The 22,782-nt window shown below is 43.3% G+C and overlaps 2 protein-coding genes across 2 annotated transcripts; one reads left to right on the forward strand and one right to left on the reverse strand.

Annotated features, from left to right (window-relative positions):
- Positions 1 to 5,696: 5,696 nt before the first annotated feature.
- Positions 5,697 to 6,884, forward strand: LOC306920653 (dimethyladenosine transferase 2, mitochondrial-like; the record flags this gene model as incomplete). The annotated part of the gene is made up of 1 exon (XM_079497462.1): positions 5,697 to 6,884. One exon carries the CDS (start codon positions 5,697 to 5,699, stop codon positions 6,882 to 6,884), a length of 1,188 nt encoding a protein of 395 aa, XP_079353588.1.
- A 7,793-nt stretch (positions 6,885 to 14,677) lies between these two features.
- Positions 14,678 to 19,575, reverse strand: LOC306920655 (CBY1-interacting BAR domain-containing protein 2-like; the record flags this gene model as incomplete). Its single annotated transcript, XM_079497464.1, is given in 9 exon segments — positions 14,678 to 14,842; positions 15,674 to 15,746; positions 16,123 to 16,259; positions 16,976 to 17,089; positions 17,216 to 17,320; positions 17,746 to 17,817; positions 17,929 to 18,024; positions 18,381 to 18,452; positions 19,360 to 19,575. Coding segments are annotated over 9 exon segments (1,050 nt in total).
- Positions 19,576 to 22,782: the final 3,207 nt, after the last annotated feature.

Here is a 22,782-nt window from a genome sequence, read left to right on the forward strand (position 1 = left end):
GTGCAAAGTGTGGTTGCCGCAGTCGCTTACATAGGCCCCTCCCACTAATATTGCCAGCCAATTACAATGTTGCGTCACCCCTGTGATCATGTGTAAGTAATTCGAGGGGATTTATGCCCCCAAAAATCATGTTTTTTGCGACAAACGGTTACAATTTTCGCATTTGTGGCGCCCCCTATGGATGAAAATGGAATTGCTTTTGGCTTTTGGTTGATTAAACCACCCGCGACATTTGATTCAAATTTGGAGTTGATTGGACGTTAGGCCCAAACCACACCAGCTCTGTTAGGCCCAAACCACACCAGCTCTGTTAGGCCCAAACCACACCAGCTCTGTTAGGCCCAAACCACATCAGCTCTGTTAGGCCCAAACCACATCAGCTCTGTTAGGCCCAAACCACACCAACATCAGCTCTGTTAGGCCCAAACCACACCAACATCAGCTCTGTTAGGCCCAAACCACACCAGCTGGAACTCCTTGCAACTACTCGCAAAACAAACCACACCAATGCAACCCCTTGCAACTGCCATTGGGAATAATGGTTGCAAGTATAGTTGCATGTCGACCCCCTGGTGTGATTAGGGCTTTATACTGAGTTGCAGTGTTGTGTATAAGACTCGTGAAAATAGCTGTATACCACTAAAATGGTATTCAGCTGCCCTTCTGAAACTGCTATCACACATTTTCTCACTCCTGGATGTCAGACGAACAAAATTATACCACACATGTCCCTTTTAGTGATACCGACATCTCATTCGGCCCAAGGACTATAGCTGAATATAGGAGGGGCTAGCAAAAAAGTCTAGGGGTAAGGGGTGGCACAAGAGATATAGCACCTAGTGTAGAGGGGAAGGGACCCCTGTACTGACTGACACACACACACACACACACACACACACACACACACACACACACACGCGCGCGCGCGCGCGCGCGCGCGCGCGCACACACGTCAATAATATGCTCATTAACTTGAGTAAGTGCTGTCTCTCTTCTCTCATCTGTTGGCAACAGTCCCCATGCTGTGCTTATCTGTCTCTCTCCCTCTCGTCTCTCCCAGGGATGCAACTGTTGCTATGGTTACCCTCTTCACGGTAGGCGAAACAATGGTTTTGTGTCTCTCTGGTCATTTACCATGTTGTCATATCAGATGGTTTTACTCCTACATGGGTTAACCGAGCGTTAACACATTTACACTTCTGATTCATACAGCCTGTACTTTGAACAAGAAGAATGCGATACAGATGTAAACATAACTGTCATATAAATATACACTGTAAAGCGGTGCGTCCATTCATTCAAGAAAAGGGCAGCATGCAGCGAGATAGGGCAACTGGGTTTTGGTCAGAGCAGAAAATCCTATGATTTTGCCAGCAGCATGTGAGTCAGTGATGACAGAGATTTTACACATTGTTTGAGCGGCGCTAGCCCCTCCTATGCACAGCTTTGTGTGTTAGGTGTGTTTGTAGCACGGAATGTGATGATTTGATTGGCTGATGTATGATGATAAGAGTGACCCTCACTTCGCACAAGTCTGATTTCTGAGGGGTGCTAGCCCCTCCTATATTCAGCTATAGTGTCGATTCTTGTCCTAACACAACATCAAATCACAATGAATGGAGAATTTACATCATACCGGTATGTGTCTGAGCAAATTGGCTATTTCAGTGTTAACACAAACATTCAATGCCTTTGACAATGAATGGAGAATTTACGTCATATGTGGACGAGCAAATCGGCCATTTTGTCCTAACGGAAAGACACACATTAAATTCCCATTAACAATGAAGCAATAGATGATAAGAGCGCCCATCATTTCACACGGGTGTGATTTATTTACATTACATCTATTCTATATCATACATTGAAACGTCTATATAGTCTATATATAGCTGTTGAAACGACGTTGTATCAATGTCTAAACTAATCTAATCTAAACCTAGACCGCTGCAAAAACGTTCATTTTTAGACCAGTTATGACCCATTTTTAGACCGCCATTTAGACGTATTTTAGACGTCTAATAGCGTGAAAGTGCTATGAGTCATAGTGATGTGGCCGTGGGTTGTTTATGGTTATATTGTCATAGTGATGTGGCCGTGGGTTGTTTATGGTTATATTGTCATAGTGATGTGGCCGTGGGTTGTTTATGGTTATATTGTCATAGTGATGTGGCCGTGGGTTGTTTATGGTTATATTGTCATAGCGACGTGACCTGGGATTGTTTATGGTTATATTGTCATAGTGATGTGGCCGTGGGTTGTTTATGGTTATGACAGATGGTTGTAGCATACACTGACACCACGCTAGACAGGAACGCCCAAATACGTCACGAATTTTCTATGGCTGCCAATGCAACTTGGTCCAATCCTTAATCACATACGGACAAACATCTATGCCGATGCTATCTAACTTGCAGAGGTAGCGTGCCTTGTCCACGGGCAACAGATCTTTCAACGTATGGCATTGCAAATACGTTTGATAATCGCTACTCTGCTCAATATTGTTTTGAAAATGCCGCAAATTGCATTGCAGTGAACGAGCGAAAATCACAACTTCCCCCGTTTGTGGGCGGAGTCACAGTTTGAGGCGCTGTTTACGCGCCGTGGTGTCAGTGTATTGTGGGTCCGCCGGCCTCTCGATAGCCAATTTTAATATAGGTTAAAATTGGGGAAGGACCTCTGAAGTCACTATGGTCCTCCAGGGCCGGTCCTGAGCAATCTGGCGCCCCAAGCAGGATTTTTCGCGGCGCCCCCCCCCCCCCCCCCCCCCCCTCAAAAAAATAAAAAAATAAAAAAAGTTTTTTTTTTTTTTTTTTTAACTCTGTCCCAAAATTTGAGGAGACACTGTGGAGGAACTGGGGGGACAGTGGGGACACTGTGGAGGCACTGGGGGTCCATTGGGGAGGCACTGTGGGGACACTGGTGAGGCTCTGTGGAGGCACTGGCGGGACACTGGCACTGGGGTGACACTGGGGAGACACTGGGGAGGCACTGGGGAGGCACTGGGGGGGCACTGGGGGGACACTGGGCAGACAGAGTTGGGACAGAGTAAAAAAAAAAAAGTAAAAAAAAAAAAAAAAAAAAAGTTTTTTTTTTTTTTTTTGGCGCCCCTCCCCCATGGCGCTCGAAGCCGCCGCTTCGTCGGCCTGTAGGAAGAACCGGGCCTGTGGTCCTCATTCACAAAGGAGAAATACGCCGAGTGTAACGGAAGCGGAACGGAAGCGTAAACTGATGCGGGAAATTCCGTCCGATCACGCAACGTTGTTTTGCCGTGCAATTCAAAGAGCGGTGTGTACCACAGGTACGCAGGTGTATGTTGTGAGGTACGCAGGTGAATGCGAGCGGGTGCCAAATGATCGGAAAATCAGCGGATAACTTCATTTGCATTGATCCACGCCCCATTTCACACCATAAAAGGCGTCAAGCATGACTCAGCAGACAGCAGTAAAAAAAACAAAAAAGAACTATAGGCCTTACAGCTCAAACGAAATAGAGGTCCTCCTGACGGAATGCAACAAAATAATGATATTTTCCAGTATAGTGGCTTCACAAATTAAAATAAAAATGATTGCTGGAAAGAAATTAGGCTATACTGCCGCGGTCAGTCAGTGCTGTGCAGATATATCATGAATATAGCCCTCTATTAATTTCATAATTCCACAGGACCACAAACAAGTTTTTGCACCATTGTATAAAGTATACCACTATAGGCCTACCATACAAACTGTACAAACTGACACTCAATCCATCAAAGGACAGGAAATTAAAAGAAAAATGATCTGACCATGTCAAGCGCCGGAGCGACGACCACCACCTGCAGTCTCTTTTTTTACATCCATATACCATTACATTTGTGCGTGATTCTTTATATTGTCTATAGCCTACCATTAAACTATATAAATCATTTTCCCAAGCTTACAAAACGGTGAACGCTGCTCTGCACCACTACAGCAATGGCAAGCTGACTTACCGTATAAAATGCAGCTTGGCCATTTATTTATTTAAGTTCGGGACCAAGGCAGCAAGCTAGCCTATACTTGGCAATTATATTATAAAGCCTTTTCTTTTCTATTGAACAATTGCTCACTCACACCTTTGCAGAGGTAAAACATATCCGATATTTTTTATCAGAGCTGCATTGATTCATGCGGGGAATAGATTCATATCATCTCACTGTCATCTGTCTGAATGCCGTGGAGAATGGATTTGTTCTGATCATGGACACGTAGGCATAGGCCTATAGCTATTTAAATTTTCAACCATATACGGCGGGTAGCCTCCTCTTTGTCAGGTTCATTTCATGATGTCGTCATATTAAGATGATTCACGGGACATTTGGCACCAAACTTGATTGATCTCATGATGAGATCAATGTAGTAGCCTACAGCCTAGCTATAAGTTCCCCATATTATAATTAATTAAGGTGCACTGGCTTAAAACTATGACTGGCCGAATTGCACGCGCTGATGCAATAATGTGGACTTCTATATTTGTATAGGGCTAATTAGCCCTCGTGACTGCTGTCTGTCTGTCAGACCGGCATGTCTGTGAACCATAGAAATAATCTGTTCTGTCCGGGCCAGGCTCGCCGTTATATTCATTTTCCAATGTGAATTTCACCCAGATTGGACTGTCCACACACACACACACCGACAGTGTGACTCAAAGGAGCTCCGTAACAAAACAATTTCAATAGGCCTATACTGCAGGCATTACTACACTAAACAACGTTGGATTCGTACAGTGCAGAATGCAGATAAGTGTATGTTCTTATAATAATTGTGAGTTTGTTTTTTAACGTGCAGCGCGAGTCCGCGAGAGCCGATCTACAAGCTCACAACGCGTTGCACTGCGAGTAGAAAGCTGTCAAGTGAGCAGCGCAATCGCGCATGCTAGAAATATCCTAATAAATAAATAAAAAGGTGTCGGGCTTGCAGGGGCAGTTTCTGTATGGGACTCTAGGCTAACCTGCCTCTAGAATGCTTGCATTTAGGCATACAAGTGATACTTGGCTTTTATATAAGCTATCATTTTTTTTATGTGCTGACCAATGTTGACACATGCCTACATATTTTATCTGAGGTTTGGGGACTTTTAATTGAGTCAGCATGAAGACTAAAGCCTTCTGAATAAATCTACGCAAGCAGTACACGACCCTCTGAGGTGGCGCAGCTTTTATCGGAGATTCCGACCATCCGACGTCACCGTCAAGTTCACGTTGAAGTTCATGAATTCCCACGTAATGTGGGAATCGACGTAAATGCCTGTCCGCTCACGCTCCGCTCACGTTACGTAACGGTATGAGCGTAAACGCCGTTGTGAATGAGGACCAATGACTCAGACATAACCATGGACAGACCCCATATAGCCATGTCACTATGACGATATGTTCATATATATGGGCATATGGATATCATATAGATTATGGGCATATATGGATATCAATAGTTCATAAAGTATATGGGCATATGGATTTCAAGTAGTCCGTATAGATTATGGGCATATGGATATCAATAGTTCATAAAGTATATGGGCATATGGATATCAAGTAGTCCATATAGAGTATGGGCATATGGATATCAAGTAGTCCATATAGAGTATGGGCATATGGATATCAAGTAGTCCATAATTGTCGCCTATAGAGACAAATAGGATCTGATCACCTTTCCCTCACAGTCGGCCCATCCGTCCCCACAATGTCCACTCGGATGTGGAGAGCGGTGGAGTTGGCCATGCGCTCTGTCTGCTGCCACACACACAGAAGTAGACCCTGTGTTCTTCCAGGAGTGTTGGCCCCTAAAGGGCCCTCTGGACCCCGCGGTGTCCTCATGCCCCAGAGAAGAGCCTACAGCAGCCTCGACAACGCTCTCTCTTCGGGGCCCGGTCGCCCCCCACCACCACCTGGCACCCCCGCCACTTCCAGACACCACATAGGGGATCCAGCGCTGGCCCAGCTGGTAACACAACAGTTAGGTCCCGATCTGGACGACGGCAAAACGGCCATCTTCGAATGCAATCCAGGACCGGGAGTGTTGACTCAAACATTGTTGAATGCCGGCGCTCAGAGACTAGTGGCTCTCGAAGGAGACGAGTTCTACCTACCTTACCTACGGGAGTTGGAGGGCTGTCACAACGGCCGGTTGGAAGTTGTCCACTGTGATTATTTTAAATTGGACCCCGCCTGTGGTGGACGCACAAAACCTCCCACCATGACCGCTGATAAACTCTTCACTGATCTGGGCATATCGGAGGCCGACTGGACTGATGACGTCCCAGTGAAGGTGGTGGGCATACTGCCACGGGTACAGGAACGAGCCACGCTGTTGAAGATGGTGTACTCTCTGTTTGAACGCGCCTCCGTCTACAGATACGGAAGAATAGAACTCTTCCTCTTCATGAGTGAGAGTGAATATCTGAAGATGACGACGAGGCCAGGTGACATGTTCCATTACAGAGCCTTCAATGTCCTCTGCCAGATGGCCTGGGACGTCCGCTTACTGCACAAGGAGCCCTGGGAGTCGTTCGGAGGAACGTCCGCGCGGAGTTCGACGCCCAAGAAGGGGAAAGGCAAACTCCCTAACGATCACCTGTGTCTGGTTCGTCTGTGTCCGCGGGCTGCTCTGTTCTCCTCCGGTTTGACTCCTTCCAATGTCCCCAGTCTGCTCTTCATGGTCAAACAGTGTCTGGTCCAGAGGAAGGCCAGGCTCGTCCACCGCCTGAATCAATTGTCTCCAGACAGCGGCAGCAAACTGCTATCAGAGATGGGTATGCAGGAGGACATCCTGACCGGACAGGTGCACGCAGACGAGTACCGTAGACTGTTCGAGCTGATGGAGCAGAGCCCGGACTTTAAAGACAGCTGGCTTGCCCAGGCGGTGGCGTAACCGTCTGGGCACCCGACTGGTAATCCAGTCGCAGTGTGCCGCGGGTTCGACTCCCGAGCCCGACACGGCCTTTACTGCATGTCTTCCCCCATCTCTCTCCCGTTTCCTGTCAGCCTACTGTCTGTCCCTTCAAAAACCAATAAAAGGCATAAGCCGCAAAAAAAATATATAAAAAAAAAAAAAAAAAAGACAGCTGGCTTCATGAAGAGTTTACAGAGAACGTGAGCTGGCTCTAGAACCTGCTTTCATCCATCCATCCATCTTCAACCGCTTATCCGCAGTCGGGTCGCGGGGGCAACAGCTCCACCAGAGAGCATCAATAATGTCTAGGGACGCAAAACGCAGCGTATTTGGAAAATTGCATCACTGCTTACAGTACATATACAGATATATCTATATTGCAAACATACAAACTCAGGCAGTAGAAATGCATACAGTACACATAAAAACATGATTATGATTTGATAATTCACAATTACACTATTATGTTTAAACTCTGACAAAGCCCTCGACATTATGGGTCAGATCGAAATAACGTGTGAGGGCCGCAAAGTGGCCCTAATTCTAAGATGTGAACTCTTGTATTGTGTTCATCTCTATCGAGTAGTGCCTTTGAGCATATTAACCCCTTTCATCCACTCGGACATCCTTTTCTAAGTATTTTATTATCTCTGTGTCTCTTTCTTTCAGAGTTATCTTCATGGTTGTCCACTATTTATTATATTATATTATATTATATTATATTATATTATATTATATTATATTATATTATATTATATTATATTATATTATATTATATTATATTATATTATATTATATTATATTATATTATATTATAAACCTGTCTGTCAGTCCAGGTCACGCCTCCACATATTATGGTTGTCAGTCCATTACGCCTCGTGAGACACTCCATATATGGCCGTCTTCATATATGACGATCTCATCAAACCCTGGATAGCCATTCATGGAGAAGACTGGATCATCACCGGCCATCAACTCTACATCTGACCTCAAACCCTTATATCTCTATATATGGAGCTGATCTGTTCTCACAATCCATGTTGATCCTTCCGCAAGTACCTGTCCTTCCTCTTCGATGTCTCCCTTTTGACTGATACCTGTCCATTCAAACTCTAGACGGGCGAAATCTAGAGTTCTCAACAGGCCCGGCCCTACCTGGGCCCTCATCAAACCCTGTACACTCAAGACACTGCCCCCACTGCCACTCTTAGATCTCCATATATGGAGCTGACCTGTTCTGACATTATGTTGATCTGACCTCATCAAATCCTGTACACTCAAAACACACTCCATATATGGCAAGTCCAGAATTCATTCCATACTAGACCTGTACGTGCCCGTCGCAGTCGGCCACCGGCCTACTTGGGAACGATGCTATATGATATACGTTGTCATAGCACCCGTCAGCCGGTGTCCCACATGGAGATCTGTGTATGTGCCTTTGTGTGAAGACTACTAACTGAAAAGTGTATTTGGCAATCAATTCGGCCCACTGGCAGAGCCTGATTGGTTGAGCCTCAATTAGCTGAGGCAGAGGCTGGAAATTGCACAGCTGAAATGAGTTGGCCTCATTAGGCCCACTGGCAGAGCCTGGCCCAGGTGAAAGGAGTTGGCCTCATTAGGCCCACTGGCAGAGCCTGAGCAGAGCCTTTTATGGTGGTTCTGGAGAAGCGTGGGTCCAACCGACTCGATACCAGGCACTGCACTCCCTGTGGGGGTGTGGAACGTGTGTGTCGAATGTGAAGTCGGTGGGTCAAACGGTTCTCAAGTTACGTGCATTACAACCATACACACACACACGCACGTACGCACGCAGAGACGTCGCGCATTTATAGTAGGACTAGACCTGTACGTGCCCGTCGCAGTCGGCCACCGGCCTACTTGGGAACGATGCAACTTGGGAACCTAATGGTATACATTGCCTTAGCACCCGTTTTAACTGTCAGCCGGTGTCCCAGCCGGTGTCCCACATGGATATACGTGTATGTGCCTGTGTGTGTGTGTGAAGACTGCAAACTGAAAAGTGTACTTGGCAATCAATTGGGCCCACTGGCAGAGCCTGATTGGTTGAGCCTCAATTGGCTGAGGCAGAGGCTGGAAATTGCACAGGTGAAAGGAGTTGGCCTCATTAGGCCGACTGGCAGAGCCTGGCCCAGGTGGTTTGGTTTGGTTTGGTTTATTTATTTAGCATGTAGTACAAAAAATAGACAATACATATCAAAAAACTAAAATACAATGCAAGGAAAGGAAGAAGCCAGCTGGCTTATTTGGAATCCTTTCCTGAAGGTGAAAGGAGTTGGCCTCATTAGGCCCACTGGCAGAGCCTGACCAGAGCCTTTTGTGGTGGTTCTGGAGAACCGTGGGTCCGACCAACTCGATACCTGGCACTGCACTCCCTGTGGGGGTGTGGAACGTGTGTGTCGAATGTGAAGTCGGTGGGTCAAACGGTTCTCGAGTTACGTGCATTACAACCGTACACGCACACACGCACGCACACACACACAGAGACGTGGCACATTTCTAGTAGGATGTTGATCCGACCTCCCCCAATGTTAAAGCACCAGTGCTCGCCGGATGCAGATGCATGCACGCGACCTCGCCCTCAGGGCGTCTTACTGGTATTATATTATTATTAATCACACTCCATGCAGGACACCCAAATACAAACCTTTCAGCTCATTAAACGACATTATCTCATTAGTGCGGCAGTTAAGCTCATATATGGAAGGTATTGTGCATTTTATGACTAAAGCATGAAACTTTCAGCATATCATCTACACATCCCAAGGTTTGATTTCAGACGTGGAAACACTTTCTGACTGACCTCTGGTGACCTTGAGAGGTCATTGACCTCAGAATTTTAAGTTAAATGGAAGTTTTGTTCTAATGAATGACAACTTAAACCCCAATAGTCTACAGAAATGTTTCCAGCAAACAGAGAACTGAGAACAAGAAATAAAGAAGTGAAATCTCAGCCATATGTATTTGTGTACCATACATGGAACTGGATAGAGCTCTCTCAGCATTATTCTACTGTAATTATTTTGTCTCATCAGCAAGAACTGAACAGTGATGGTGAAGAAAGAGAACTTGGAAAGACGTTTGCGGACAAACCACAGACATTCCCAGCAGACTATAACTGAGAAAAGGAAATAAACTAAGGAACCATTTCGCCTTATTAAGTCAGGTGCAATCATCAGTAATAGACAGTATGTTAATCATAAATAATGTTTTTATTATTGTTTGATGTGCATTACACTATGCATCTAGGGGGGGGTTAAGCTCATATATGGAAGGTATTGTGCATTTTACGACTAAAGCATGACACTTTCTACAGTGCTAGCACAATAAAATAAAGATGCAGCTCTTCACACAGCTACAAAAAGGACTGTATGAAGAGGTATAAGGATTGGTGGAGATGGTCAAAGCCAAGAAAGCTGCACAGGAGCTTGTGGCAGCGAAGAGTAAAACATGACCATGACCATGACAAGAACCACAGAAGAGATAGTTGTCGTTATTTTAACATTATTGTATTGGTCTTTTTTTAATGAAGTTAGGGAATAAACAATTACAGAAAGACTTGATCGATGAGTTTGTTTGGTTTTTATATCCAATATCGTTACAGTATATTCCAAGGTGCTATAGGGCATAGCAGTCGTGGCCATTTTCTGGTTCCATCCATCCAGACCCCATTCATTTTTCACATATAGAGATTTCCAAACAATATTTATATCAATTATTCTAAGCCTATGTAATCAAGCCATCTAGGATCCTGCTAATTAATGACCATAAATTCTGTGAAAAACAAATGCTATTGTATATTATTTAATTAAATATTTAAAAATAAATCACAGAATCAAATGTTTTAACGTCATGATTCAGTAGGGTCCTGGATGGCTTGATTCTATAGGCTTATTAATGTTTTATATAAATATTCGTAGAAATCTCGATGGGGAAAAAACAATGGGGTCTGGAACGATGGATCGCGAAAATGGCTGCCACTGCTACTGTATGCCCTATTTATCTCATGATTTTGGTTTTGGGGGCAGTATATGGCGAGCGTTCAGGGTTCATATGTTTTGGGGGAAGTAACTGTTGGATACTCTTAAACCTCCTACCAGGTGGCAGGAGTTTAAGGAGATGTTGGGAGATAATATGGTACCATTTCTGTCATAAGACTTGCTACCAGTGACAGTGATGGAGAATCCAAGCTAATATAAACTGAAGACTTTATATTTTTGGAAAGTTAGCTATTATAGAAGTCATTGTTCTCACAATAATACAAAATCAAATTAAAACATTTAAATGTTCGAAATGAACAAACCTGCCTACCGACAATGTCACCGGTAGGCAAGTCTCTGAACTGTCCACAGCCCTACTCTGAGACACAGACTGAGTGGACAAAAATTGTACCATAATGAGCACTAGTGAGTTCACTTAGAACCACAACCTCACACTCAATGGTCTTCCACTAACTTCGTCATCTCTCTCCTCATTTCCTTCAGCCTCTGCATCTTCTTTGCCCTCATCTTTGTGTATTAGACCTTATAATAATCATATTGGAAAATTCAGTTTTCTGCTTCAATTAGGTTATTGCTGCTCAAGGCCGTCAGACCTTTGAGGTCAGGGGGTAGTTGGGGATTAAGGGTCTTTCTTATGTATACCTCGACACATTGCCGGGGCCTGGAATTGAACCTGGGACCTTCTGTTTCCCAGGTGGCCCATTCAGCTATCCTTCTTGTGAATGGGTTGTAGAAGTTCCAACAGGAACTGTATTGAGAGACTAGGCATGGTACTTTCTCACGGGGTAGGAGAGTAAGGAGACAGTATCACATTCACATCCTAACAGGAAGGAGGACAAGCACAAGCATCTGATAACACTCGATGCCTGCTTTTATCACAGACATGTTCATCAATGTTCCAATGCAGTCAATGAATGACAGAGTGTGCATCATGCCGTGCTTTCAGATTCCAAAACGTCCAATCTACCTCATGAGCCACTACTGCCCTGTCACTCCACTGTATTAGCTAATTCATAATTTGTACCTATGTTTTACATAATTTATGCCAATTATGCTAATGAAGAAAGGGTGCATGACTTCACCATAATAACAGGTGAATTTCTGGATATCACAAACATAGACTTTGACTCTTAATAAGTCACCTTTCGAAGTTAAATGGATGCAAAATGATAGCCATTTCCAGTTAATTTGCTCATTAAGCAATTGATTTGCTCATTATGCTAATTACTCAAATTGTCCAACTTATAACTTTTAGCAAACAATCTAAAGGTGGCCTTACACTAGCCGATAATCGGGCATTTTTGACGCTCGGGGGGTGCCCGACCGCTCAAAGCGAGATCGGGATCGGCCCGATCAACATCAAGAATGTTTGATATTTGCTCTGCCCCGCTCCGATTATCCTGTAGTGTGTGGTGCTATCAGATTGAAAAAAATCGGCTAGTGTAAGGCCACCTTTAGTCTCATCTGCTAGCCTATAGATGACATTTTAATCATACAAGTTTAAAGGAAACAACATTTCTGGGTTTAACATGGGCCCTATGGTGGTTTACAACATGGTTTGACAGCCCGATATGCTGAAAGTTTCATGCTTTAGTCATAAAATGCACAATTGGTTTGGTTATCCGCCGCACTACATCTATTACTTTAATTATACCCTAACCTTGATTTAAATCCCCATGCCATTTTTAGACAGGCTGAAGTGTTCATTGCCCAAAACTGCTGAAAAACAAGACAACACTGGGGAGTTGCCCAGATATCCATGTACTTCATGTCAAACAATAGTTGTTTTTTCCACAAAAGGATTATCTGTGGGTTTTTTTTTATGTTAACAGGAGTAGAGCATAAAAAGCTATCCAGTGTCAAATCCCTTGGGGCAACAATTGAGCTTGTATTGTAACAAGGGCAGATCAAGCTGGCTGCTCAATAAAGCAAAGAACTTGACAGTAGCTCTAATGAGCCAACAAAACAGTCTCATTATATTTTGTCGTCGGCAGTATATCCTACAGTGACATACGGAACAACTAAAATGTGAACAACAGGTACTTTTTTTTAGTGGGTTGTTATATCTTAAAAAATCACACCTGTGTGAACTGAGTGGTGCAAGGTCTTATATAGCCTGATCAGCTGTGGTCTGACGTAATGTCAGTGACCATAGTAACCATGCTCATTTTTACAGGCACAAACCAGAGCCGGATTTACCTTGCTGAGGGCCCCCGGGCTGGAGCAAATTTGAGGGCCCCCCTTGGGGCGCGCGGCAGAGCCGCGCGTCCTGCGATTTGGCCGAGCGGCACAGCCGCGAGGCCGGAAAAATTTGGGGCTATTTTGTTTTCATTTTGGGGTACCCAGGCCCCTAAAAAGAGAGGCAGGCAGGCAGAAGCTCTCAATGGTTTAACCATAATACAACTAAATACAATAACAATACACACATTTCACTTGAATTGGATTTCACTTTACAATTTTATAATAAAAAAAAAAAATATATATATATATATATATATATATATATATATATATATTATTTTTTTGGGGCCCCCCTAGTCGGGGGCCCCCGGGCTTCAGCCCACCCTAGCCCAACGGTAAGTCCGGCTCTGGCACAAACACACAGGGATACTAACAAAGCCAGTTGTTGGAGTGGTTTGCACCACTCAAAAGTTAAAATCGATCTGTAGTGCCATATAGTCTGCACATATAGTTTGGGTATGCACATCCCTGGGTATGGAAAAAGATAAGGGTCACAAGAATGTTTATTGCAAATACAACACATACAACACAAGTTAGCCTTCATAGGCTGTTGAGATGGAGGAGGGGTGTTTTCAGTTTACATTCCAGCATTGAGCAATTATATCTGAAGTAGGCCTAAACATTGCTTCAATGTGTTAGTGTTACTAAAACATTTCAGACACATTCCAAAGGGACAGTTCACAGCCCAGCTGTATCCTTAACTCTGATCGAGTGGTTTCATTTGTCTTAAAAATAAATCAACTTTGTTGATTAAAAATAATGGTTTTGTTGTGCATTTCCCTGAGCGTGCTGACAGTGAACAGTAGGGATGGAGCTTGATAACCGATACCAAAAAAATCTGATAGCAAGCTTATTGAGTACCCGTTATCAATAAGCTTTGGGCTTATCAAGCCTGTTATCGAGCATAGCGGCCCATGACGTCATGTTTAAACAATCAACACAAGAGGCGATCAAGAAATAAGTAATCATCCATGCTGGCACAAACATGTCGGTCTAAAAGTGTATTGATACCTGCCAACCAGTGCTGTCTGGGTAAACAACATTACACTTTTAAAGTGATGTTACACATTAACCAGTTAACAGTTTCTTTAATATTTTATTGGTAAAAAGGTCAATTAGAAAAGTACTGTATTTGAAGGCCCTAGTAAAAGATACTGGTTCTGTTCAGAATGTATTGTCTCCCGTCTTTCCACAAAATACTAGAAAATGCTCGATAGTGGGCTCGATAAGAACCCGGTTTGATAAGCCTGATCGATAGGTGCTTGTTATCAATAAAACTTAACGAGCTCCATCGCTAGTGAACAGACCATCCATACGACTCACAACAACATCTATAACTTCACAGTTCAAAGTCGGCATTAGAAATTGTCATTTAAGCAGTGGCTAATGATGTATGCAACTTTGGGAATAGGTTGGTCTGTGTGTGTGTGTGTGTGTGTGGGGGGCGGGGGGGGGTCCGGAGAACTCGCCCGTGTGTGCGTGTACGTGTGTGCGTGCACGTGCGTCATGTCACTTGTGAAGTCTGTTCTTTTGGACATATTGAGCAGAGTGAGATTGCCTGGCAGGGTATTGAGCCTCCTCTGACTCCGACTCGAACATATCTTCGTCTTCATCTTCCTCCTCGTCCTCCTCTTCATCAACGTCACTCTGCTGCTGAAGGGTGCTCGTACGAGACTGTGAATGAATACGGTCAGCTCTATTGGTTCCCAATAAAGTGAGGTCCGGGGACCCCCAGGGGTCCTTGAGGGAGTCCCAGGGGGTCCCCAGCTAAATGATAGTTTTTAACCAAATGGACCCTTATGGGTTTGTAACTCTGAGAGTGTACAAATTTGTACACTCAGAGTTAAATTAACATTGATTTTACAATATAAATTGTGGGTCCTAGAGATAGAAATGCCATTAAATGGGGGTCTAGACTAATGCATGTCAAACTGGGGGTCCTTGCAATTAAACAGGTTGAGAATCACGGCTAGAGCCGTAACAATCTTCTATTATGGGGGTCCCTGGTATTATCTCTTCAAATGGGGGCCTATCTCACAGCCCCCTTTCCACGCCCCCTTCCGGTAGCTAGTGGTGTCATTTAACATTAGGCATTTACACTTTTTTTCTCTGGAGAATCTAAGTACATTTCCTAATGTTAAAATGTCAAAGACCGATAATAATATGAAGAAAACACAATGGTATAACAACTCAAATAAGTAGAATAAACCTTACCTTTAAAAAACGGTAGTTTGTGGCTTGTGAAAATACCTCTTTTAACATGGAAGTCTATGGACCGCAGAAAAAATAACCATTAGCTCCAAAAGGGGGCGTGGAAAGGGGGCGGGGAAATGCTGTGAGATAGGCCTATTAGTGTAATGACAGAACAACCACACCAAGGGGTCTAATGAAGTACTGTCACCTCATAAACATGAGGAAATCACAGCACTCCATCTTTAAGTAAAACATTAGTAATTTTTCTCCCACCTCTGCCAATAAGAAGAACAGAGTAGATTGTGAACTCACCCTACTGGAGGCCTCTGCAGGGGTCTTGCTGTGGTGCCCCCTAGTGGTAGTGGAGGCCAACGTTGACCTGAGGCTGTGGCCCAGACGAAAAACAATTTAAGTCCAAATGTTATTCTGACCCCTCCACGAAAAGGCCTCGTTGTCCTGACCCCTTATCCATCATTCATACATTATGGATAATTAGTGTAGACTTTAACTGTTTTTCATCTGTAGTACTCACAGTTAACGGAAACTAACCAAATAACGAAAATTAAAATTGAAAAACATTTTTGTTAACTGACCTAAATAAAAACAATAATAAAAAAAAAGATAACTAACTGAAACTGTATTGTGTTTACAAAACTAACAAAAATATACTGAAATTATATAGACAAAATGCCCTTAGTTTTCGGTTTTTTTGTCAAGTTATTTATAAGCTTAATCTGTAACTGAATATTGTTTGTTCTAACCTTGGGCTGAGGCGCCTCGTAGAGGCGGTCGCCGCGGGGCTAGCATGGAGGTGCTCCATGGAAGACGTGGTGGTCAGCAGTGTGTCCGCCAGACGGCCAGGCAGAGACTCGGACATCCTGATCCTCCTGCCGAACATCTGTGATGAATATATTGTCCTCAGGTCAGAGTCTCTTTGACCACTTTGTCCCGATCCGATCGCGTGATCGGAAATCGGGGGGCCGGCGATCACGTCATTTTTCAAATGATTGTAATCGGATCGGGAGCAAATCGCTCCCGATATTAATATTTATATTGTTTTCCAAAATAATCTTAACATTTTAAATATGCAATTTAGGCATTATATAGGAAAAAATTATATGCAATATATATGCAAAAAGAAAGAAAGAAAAAGCTACTACTGTGGAAGGGTTATTAATTGACTTATATTGATCCTATAAACAATTTAATATAGGTATGGTTTTGCCCACTCAATTCATAATTAACGTTCCAATTTTGGAGGTCTGGCTCATGAACAAAAAAATAGTGCTGAACTGAACCTGTTCTCAACCGGTGGAAAGGGGGTCTCTGTCGTGCGAGCCTCGGAGGACATTCAAGACCGGCAGTGTCGGTAGGCCAATCAGAGGCAGGCGGCGCGTTACCATGTCTATGCTCGGACGCAAACTCGCAAACGCTTGAGAGGAGCGTTCGTTACTAAATGAAGAAACCAGCACTTCTTTCACCTGACAAATATCACTATGTGATCATTTCTTAATTTCGCCATGAACGGAACTCGAACACGTGACACGCTGTCACGCCAGAGCCTATTTGTGGCATGATGCGCCTGGACCGCTAGGCTCTAGCGGGCGCTCCTACCTCCATGTCCTTGTCTATGTCCATGACCTCCAGGTTCTGGAACATGACCCCGTAGACTTCCAGAGCTTTGCAATGGAAGATCATCTCCACCGTGATGAACTCTTTGAAAATCCTCTGGCAAAAAAGACATTAGCAAGCAGCATTAATGAGCATTTCAAATGAACACATTTTGTACAACAGGGCTGAGATGAATGCACGCACGTGTCCACAGAGGAGCGTTAATTATATCACGAGGCTAACTTTGATGTCTTCTAGTTTGTGTCTCTGGAAGTCGGTGATGGTCTCCTCCATCTGTCGGGTGCTGCGCTGGGCATTGTTGGTGGCCTTCTGGACACTGACCTCTGCCTGTCAGCCACACACACATCTAAATCAGTGCTTTTTTAACCCTTTTCATATAAAGCCTCATCATTTTGAACCACGGGACCACCATTTGATGAGATTTAGCCTCTCGCACCCAAAACTAAAGAATATTTTGTTGTCGTTGAATAAGATTTTGTCCACATTTCCCTGCTGTATTGATGTGGTTATACCATAAGGAGAGATAGCAGGCAAACAATGGTCAAAATAACAATTAATTTACATTCTCTAATTGTGTAGACTTTTAAATTAACTTGTTAATACAGATGTTTAACAAAAATGTGACTCTTGAGAGCGTAACTCTCAAGAAGAGTTAAAGATCTATAGGAGTCCATTTGGTTACCAACTCTCCCTCATTTACCTGGGTGGTCCCCCCCCGGACCACTGGTTGAAAAACGCTGATCAAAATAAACACCCTTACCAGTTGCCATAGCGTTACCCAACACAGTGTGGCTCTGTGGGTAGACATGTCCTCTTACCTGAGACTGGGGGGGTATTGTCAAGAAATGTAAGTCCAAGTGTTGAATTCAAGAAGCGTTATCCACCATTTAGAAATGAAATTGCTTTGAAAAAATGCTACCATAAAAGTAGGATACAATGCTCTGCCTGTCTGCCGGGTTCTGCTGGCGAATCTTCTCCAGTTTCTGCAGCTCCTTCAGCTCTCTGGTCCGATCAGCGCTGAACTTCTTGAGTTCTGCCTTGAATGGACAGAAAACACTGTCAGCTTCAAACACGCAAAAGTGAGTTTGTCTTTATCATGCTGAGATGAGAGGTTATGAAGCATGGTGTATATTGCGCGCCGCGCACTTGCATGTAGATTCACTACTCAAATGTCGCGATTTTTTTAATGCTACGATTTTAAAATCGTTCAAATTATGATTTTCTATTTTTAAGTTTTTTTCAGATTTTTATATTGAGTTTTAAGTGAATCGTCCATAGGTGTGTGTGTGTGTGTGTGTGTGTGTGTGTGTGTGTGTGTGTGTGTGTGTGTGTGTGTGTGTGTGTGTGTGTGTGTGTGTGTGTGTGCGCACATGCACATGTTGATACACACCCTTTTATTTTTCACAGTATCTCTGTACGCTTTGAGAGGAGCTACAACATTAGCATCCAGCCTTTCAACCTGTGAAAAAAGGGTAATTATTAGCCCAGTCGATTGCTTTCTAACACACACACACACACACACACACACACACACACACACACACACACACACACACACACACACACACACACACACACACACACACACACACACACACACACGCACAGGCATGATGTTAGTTAGTGATAGTTTGGACCCAAATGGACCCTTATGGGTCTGCAACTCAGAGTTAAATTAATATAAATTGGGGGTCCCAGAGATATAAATGCTATTAAATGGGGTGTCCGTAGACTAATGCATGTCAAACTGGGGGGTCCTTGAAATTAAACGGGTTGAGAATCACTGCTAGAGCCGTACAAATCTTGTCTTATGGGGGTCCCCGGCATATATTTTCATGATTAGTGTCAATTTGGGGGTCCTTGACATGAAAAGGTTTGGTAACCACTGCCCTATAGAGCGTCGCAGTCCCGCCTCCTACCCTGGACCAGGAAATGAAACCCAATGCATTTTCCTCATAGACATTTCTTAAAGTATTTATTTAAAGACGGTTACGCCGCGGACAAAGCCAACTCGAGTCGTGACAACTCATGACAACACAAACAATATTTTGGACCAAACAAATAATTAGAAAGAAGAAAAAAACGGCAGGTTACAACACTTTTTTTGTTGTTTTTCTTCTTTGTAATTATTTGTTTGGTCCAAAATATTGTTTGTGTTGTCATGAGTTGTCACGACTCGAGTTGGCTTTGTCCGCGACGTAACCGTCTTTAAATAAATACTTTAAGAAATGTCTATGAGAATAATGCATTGGGTTTCATTTCCTGGTCCAGGGTAGGAGGCGGGACTGCGACGCTCTATAGGCTACTATCTTACAGTCAGAATGCCACCTTCTCCCTCTCCCTCTGGAGAGTCCCTCCCTCCTGACCTGAGCGTGTCTGTAGTCCTGCACAGTGGCCAGGTCTTCGGCCAGGACCTTCAGGGCGAGGCTGGCCTCGGGGTCCTCCGTGTTGGAGAAGTGGGCGAGCTGCGCCACCAGCCGGTCGGCCGTGTCTCTCAGCTTGGCCGTCTTCCTGGTGTAGGAGCCCAGCAGCGAGCACAGCTGGCCCAGGTGCTTCTCTGCATGGCCCACAGTCTGCTCCATGCTCTGGAGCTGAGCATCCCTGAATACAGTGTTGTTTTTATTAAGTGGTGCAACCACTTCATTAACCCATTTTAGACCTGAAAAATAATGTTTTCTAAATCCTGACAGTTTTCTGAAAAACCTCATGTTTCTATATCAGTGGTTCTCAATATTTCATGTCAAGGACCCCAAAAACTATATGTAATTGGCCGCCGACCCCCATCTGAAAATATGTTGTTCCATGGACCCTCCCAGTAGCAAAGATTTGAGTTAAAAACTCACTCTGTAACAATATATTCAAAGATTTCAGGCACATTTTCACGATTTTTCAAAAATAGCAGACCTACAAGTTCATAGTGCGGCACTCGGTGCCGCGCTATGAGCTTGTAGATCTGCTATTTTTCAATAGCTGAAGCATAACATAATGCTTAAAACACCAAAAGCGTTCCCGCCCAAAATGGGTTAAGGAGCTATGTGTGTCTGTCCCTGGCTGGGTCCCTGGCTGGGTCTGTCCGAGCACGAAAATAGTGTTTTGTTTCTTTTCACAACCAGGTGTCACTGTTGCGCAGCCTAACACACACACACACACACACACACACACACACACACACACACACACACACACATTAACTGTATATATGATTATTTCGGGTGTGACAGTACAGTAGAGTGACAGTACAGTACAGAACAGAGGACCCCCTGGGGACCCCCACACAGTATAACTCTGTCATTTCTCAACCGTTTTGGATGCGGGGCAGCTCGCCGGAACCGGGCTGGCACTCTGGGCGTGTTCCTGGGGGTCTGGAAGTTCCGGGGACCCCCCCCGGGGACTGCCACACAGAGTTGCACCACTTACTTCACACGGGTGTGATTTTGATGTATACAGAATGATGTACAGTCGAACACCTGCCCCATGTTTGGATATGTATAGGCTACTATAGCCTCTGTTCATGGATATGTATAGGCTACTATAGCCTCTGTTCATGGATATGTATAGGCTACTATAGCCTCTGTTCATGGATATGTATAGGCTACTATAGCCTCTGTTCATGCCTATGTATTTATTATTTCTGTTTATATTGTGTACATTGTGTATGTGCCCTGCACATACACAATGCACAAGGATTAGCACTTTGGTGATTTGTTGTATTTATTTGGAAACACAACTGTATTTGAGTGTCTTAGAGTGGAAACAGCAGTTAAGTAATAAGACCTGGTACCTAAGACACGCATAATACTGCCCTGCGGTCTCTAAAGTGCAATACCTCCCGCTTTAAGAATAGCACTTATCCCGAGGCTGTTCGCCTCCTGAATGCTGACCCTCTCTTCACTCGCACTTTACAGCGTGAAGCTGCTTCATTAGAATGATGAACCTTGATGAATTGCTATTTATTTGAAATGAATTGTAACATTCTGCATTCTTATTTATTGGTCCCACTCTCATATGATGTTTGTACTTTTGTATCTCTGAATATTTGATGTGAATTGTGATTACGTGTCTATTTGTATGTCTGTGTGTGTGTCTGTGTTTGTATGTCTGTGCACTGAAACAAATTCCAATCAACTCTGTTGACATGGCAATAGAGTCTTGAATCTTATTTCATAGGTGCTTTGAGGTGCATCATGGATGTTTTATTTGCTGTTCTGTAAAGTGAACATGTACGATGTAGTATTGAAGTGTAATTTGCCTCTTGGCCAGTTCCCACTTGTAAAAGAGACACAGTCTCAATGTGTTTTTACTGGTTAAAGAAAGGTTAGAAAAAACATTGACAGCAAAGTTTGATTTAGTTTGGGGCTCTATTTTCATCCATGCTAAACCTCTTATCCCTTTACTTTGCCTTTTTCTTTTTCTTTTTTCCTTTTTTTTTTTTACTATTTTGAAAAACATTTTTGAATAGTTAAAATAGCCAATCTACAAGCTCACAACGTGTGGATGTAGATCGGCTATTTTAACTATTCAAAAATGTTTTGCAAAAGAGTAAAAGAAAAAGACAAAATCGTTTAGGGATAAGGGATTTAGCATGGACGAAAATAGATCCCATAGTCTTTTGAATAAATGTTCATTTAGTTTTAGTCACATTTTAGTCACCTTAAATGTTTTAGTGTCTAGTTTTAGTCGACTAAATATCATAAGATTTTAGTCGACTAAATCTACAGTTGATTTCTGTCGACCAAAATTTATTTTTAGTCCACTATGGCTGATTTTACACTGAAGGGTATAGGGCTGATAATAGCAGATCTACAAGCTCACAACACGTCCCAGCACAACCAAGCCTAAAATGACTTGTGTTTTTGTTATACTGCATGGAACTCTTCTCCACTTTTTTGTTTTTTATGTGCTGACGATATATTTATTATTTAGTCTTAGTTTTAGTCGTCATAGCTTAGTTTTTATTTAGTTTTCCTCTGTGAAACAAAGGGAGTCGACGGACATGTTTGGTCATAGTGTTAGTCGACACTACCTGTAGGCTATACATACGGAAATGTTCACTTAAGACTTAAGACCAGACTCTACAACATGTCTTCTTACTGTAAATCCTAATCGTTTTCTCAATCTATATCAGTGGTTCTCAAACGTGTCAAGGACCCCAAATTGTATGTATTTGGCCGCCCCCCCACCTGAGAATGTTTTGTACTATAGGGAGCCCCCAGAAGTCAAAAGTAATGGCCATTTATAACGATCTGTGTGTTTGTCTATACTCATTTTGTATGTCCATGGCAAAAATATAATTCAACTCTGAGAGCGTACATATACATGCACAATGGAAACAAGCATTCGGGGTCTTTTGTGTTATTCCTTTAGCATAATTGTATAATAACGGTATAGATCTACTTTCTGTACTTTTTGCAAGCTGTTAAATACCTATTCAAATAATCAATCAATTCATAAATCCGTTGGGCTTACCTGGAGAAAAAGGCAACACTATTCATGTTATGATGTTTGTTTCCCTTCGAGTCTCAGGTCTTTACCTGTACCTTATACAGGAAGACTGTTGCTATGGACGCCACAGCAACAACAGAGATGTCACGTGTGACAGATAGTGGATGTAGTAGTGGATGTTCCTGGCCATGAGGTGGCAGCAGAGGAACACGAAAGAAAGATGTCGTCCACTATTGCAAGAAGCTTTTACATGGAGATACAAATGTAACGCCATCCCTGATTCCCTCATGACAATTAATGAGAAGTCTGGTAAAAATCTGATATATAAAATTCTTACTTTACTCTTT

The sequence above is a fragment of the Electrona antarctica genome (genome assembly GCF_951216825.1).
Source record: "Electrona antarctica genome assembly, chromosome: 3".
Taxonomy (NCBI): Eukaryota; Metazoa; Chordata; class Actinopteri; order Myctophiformes; family Myctophidae; genus Electrona; species Electrona antarctica.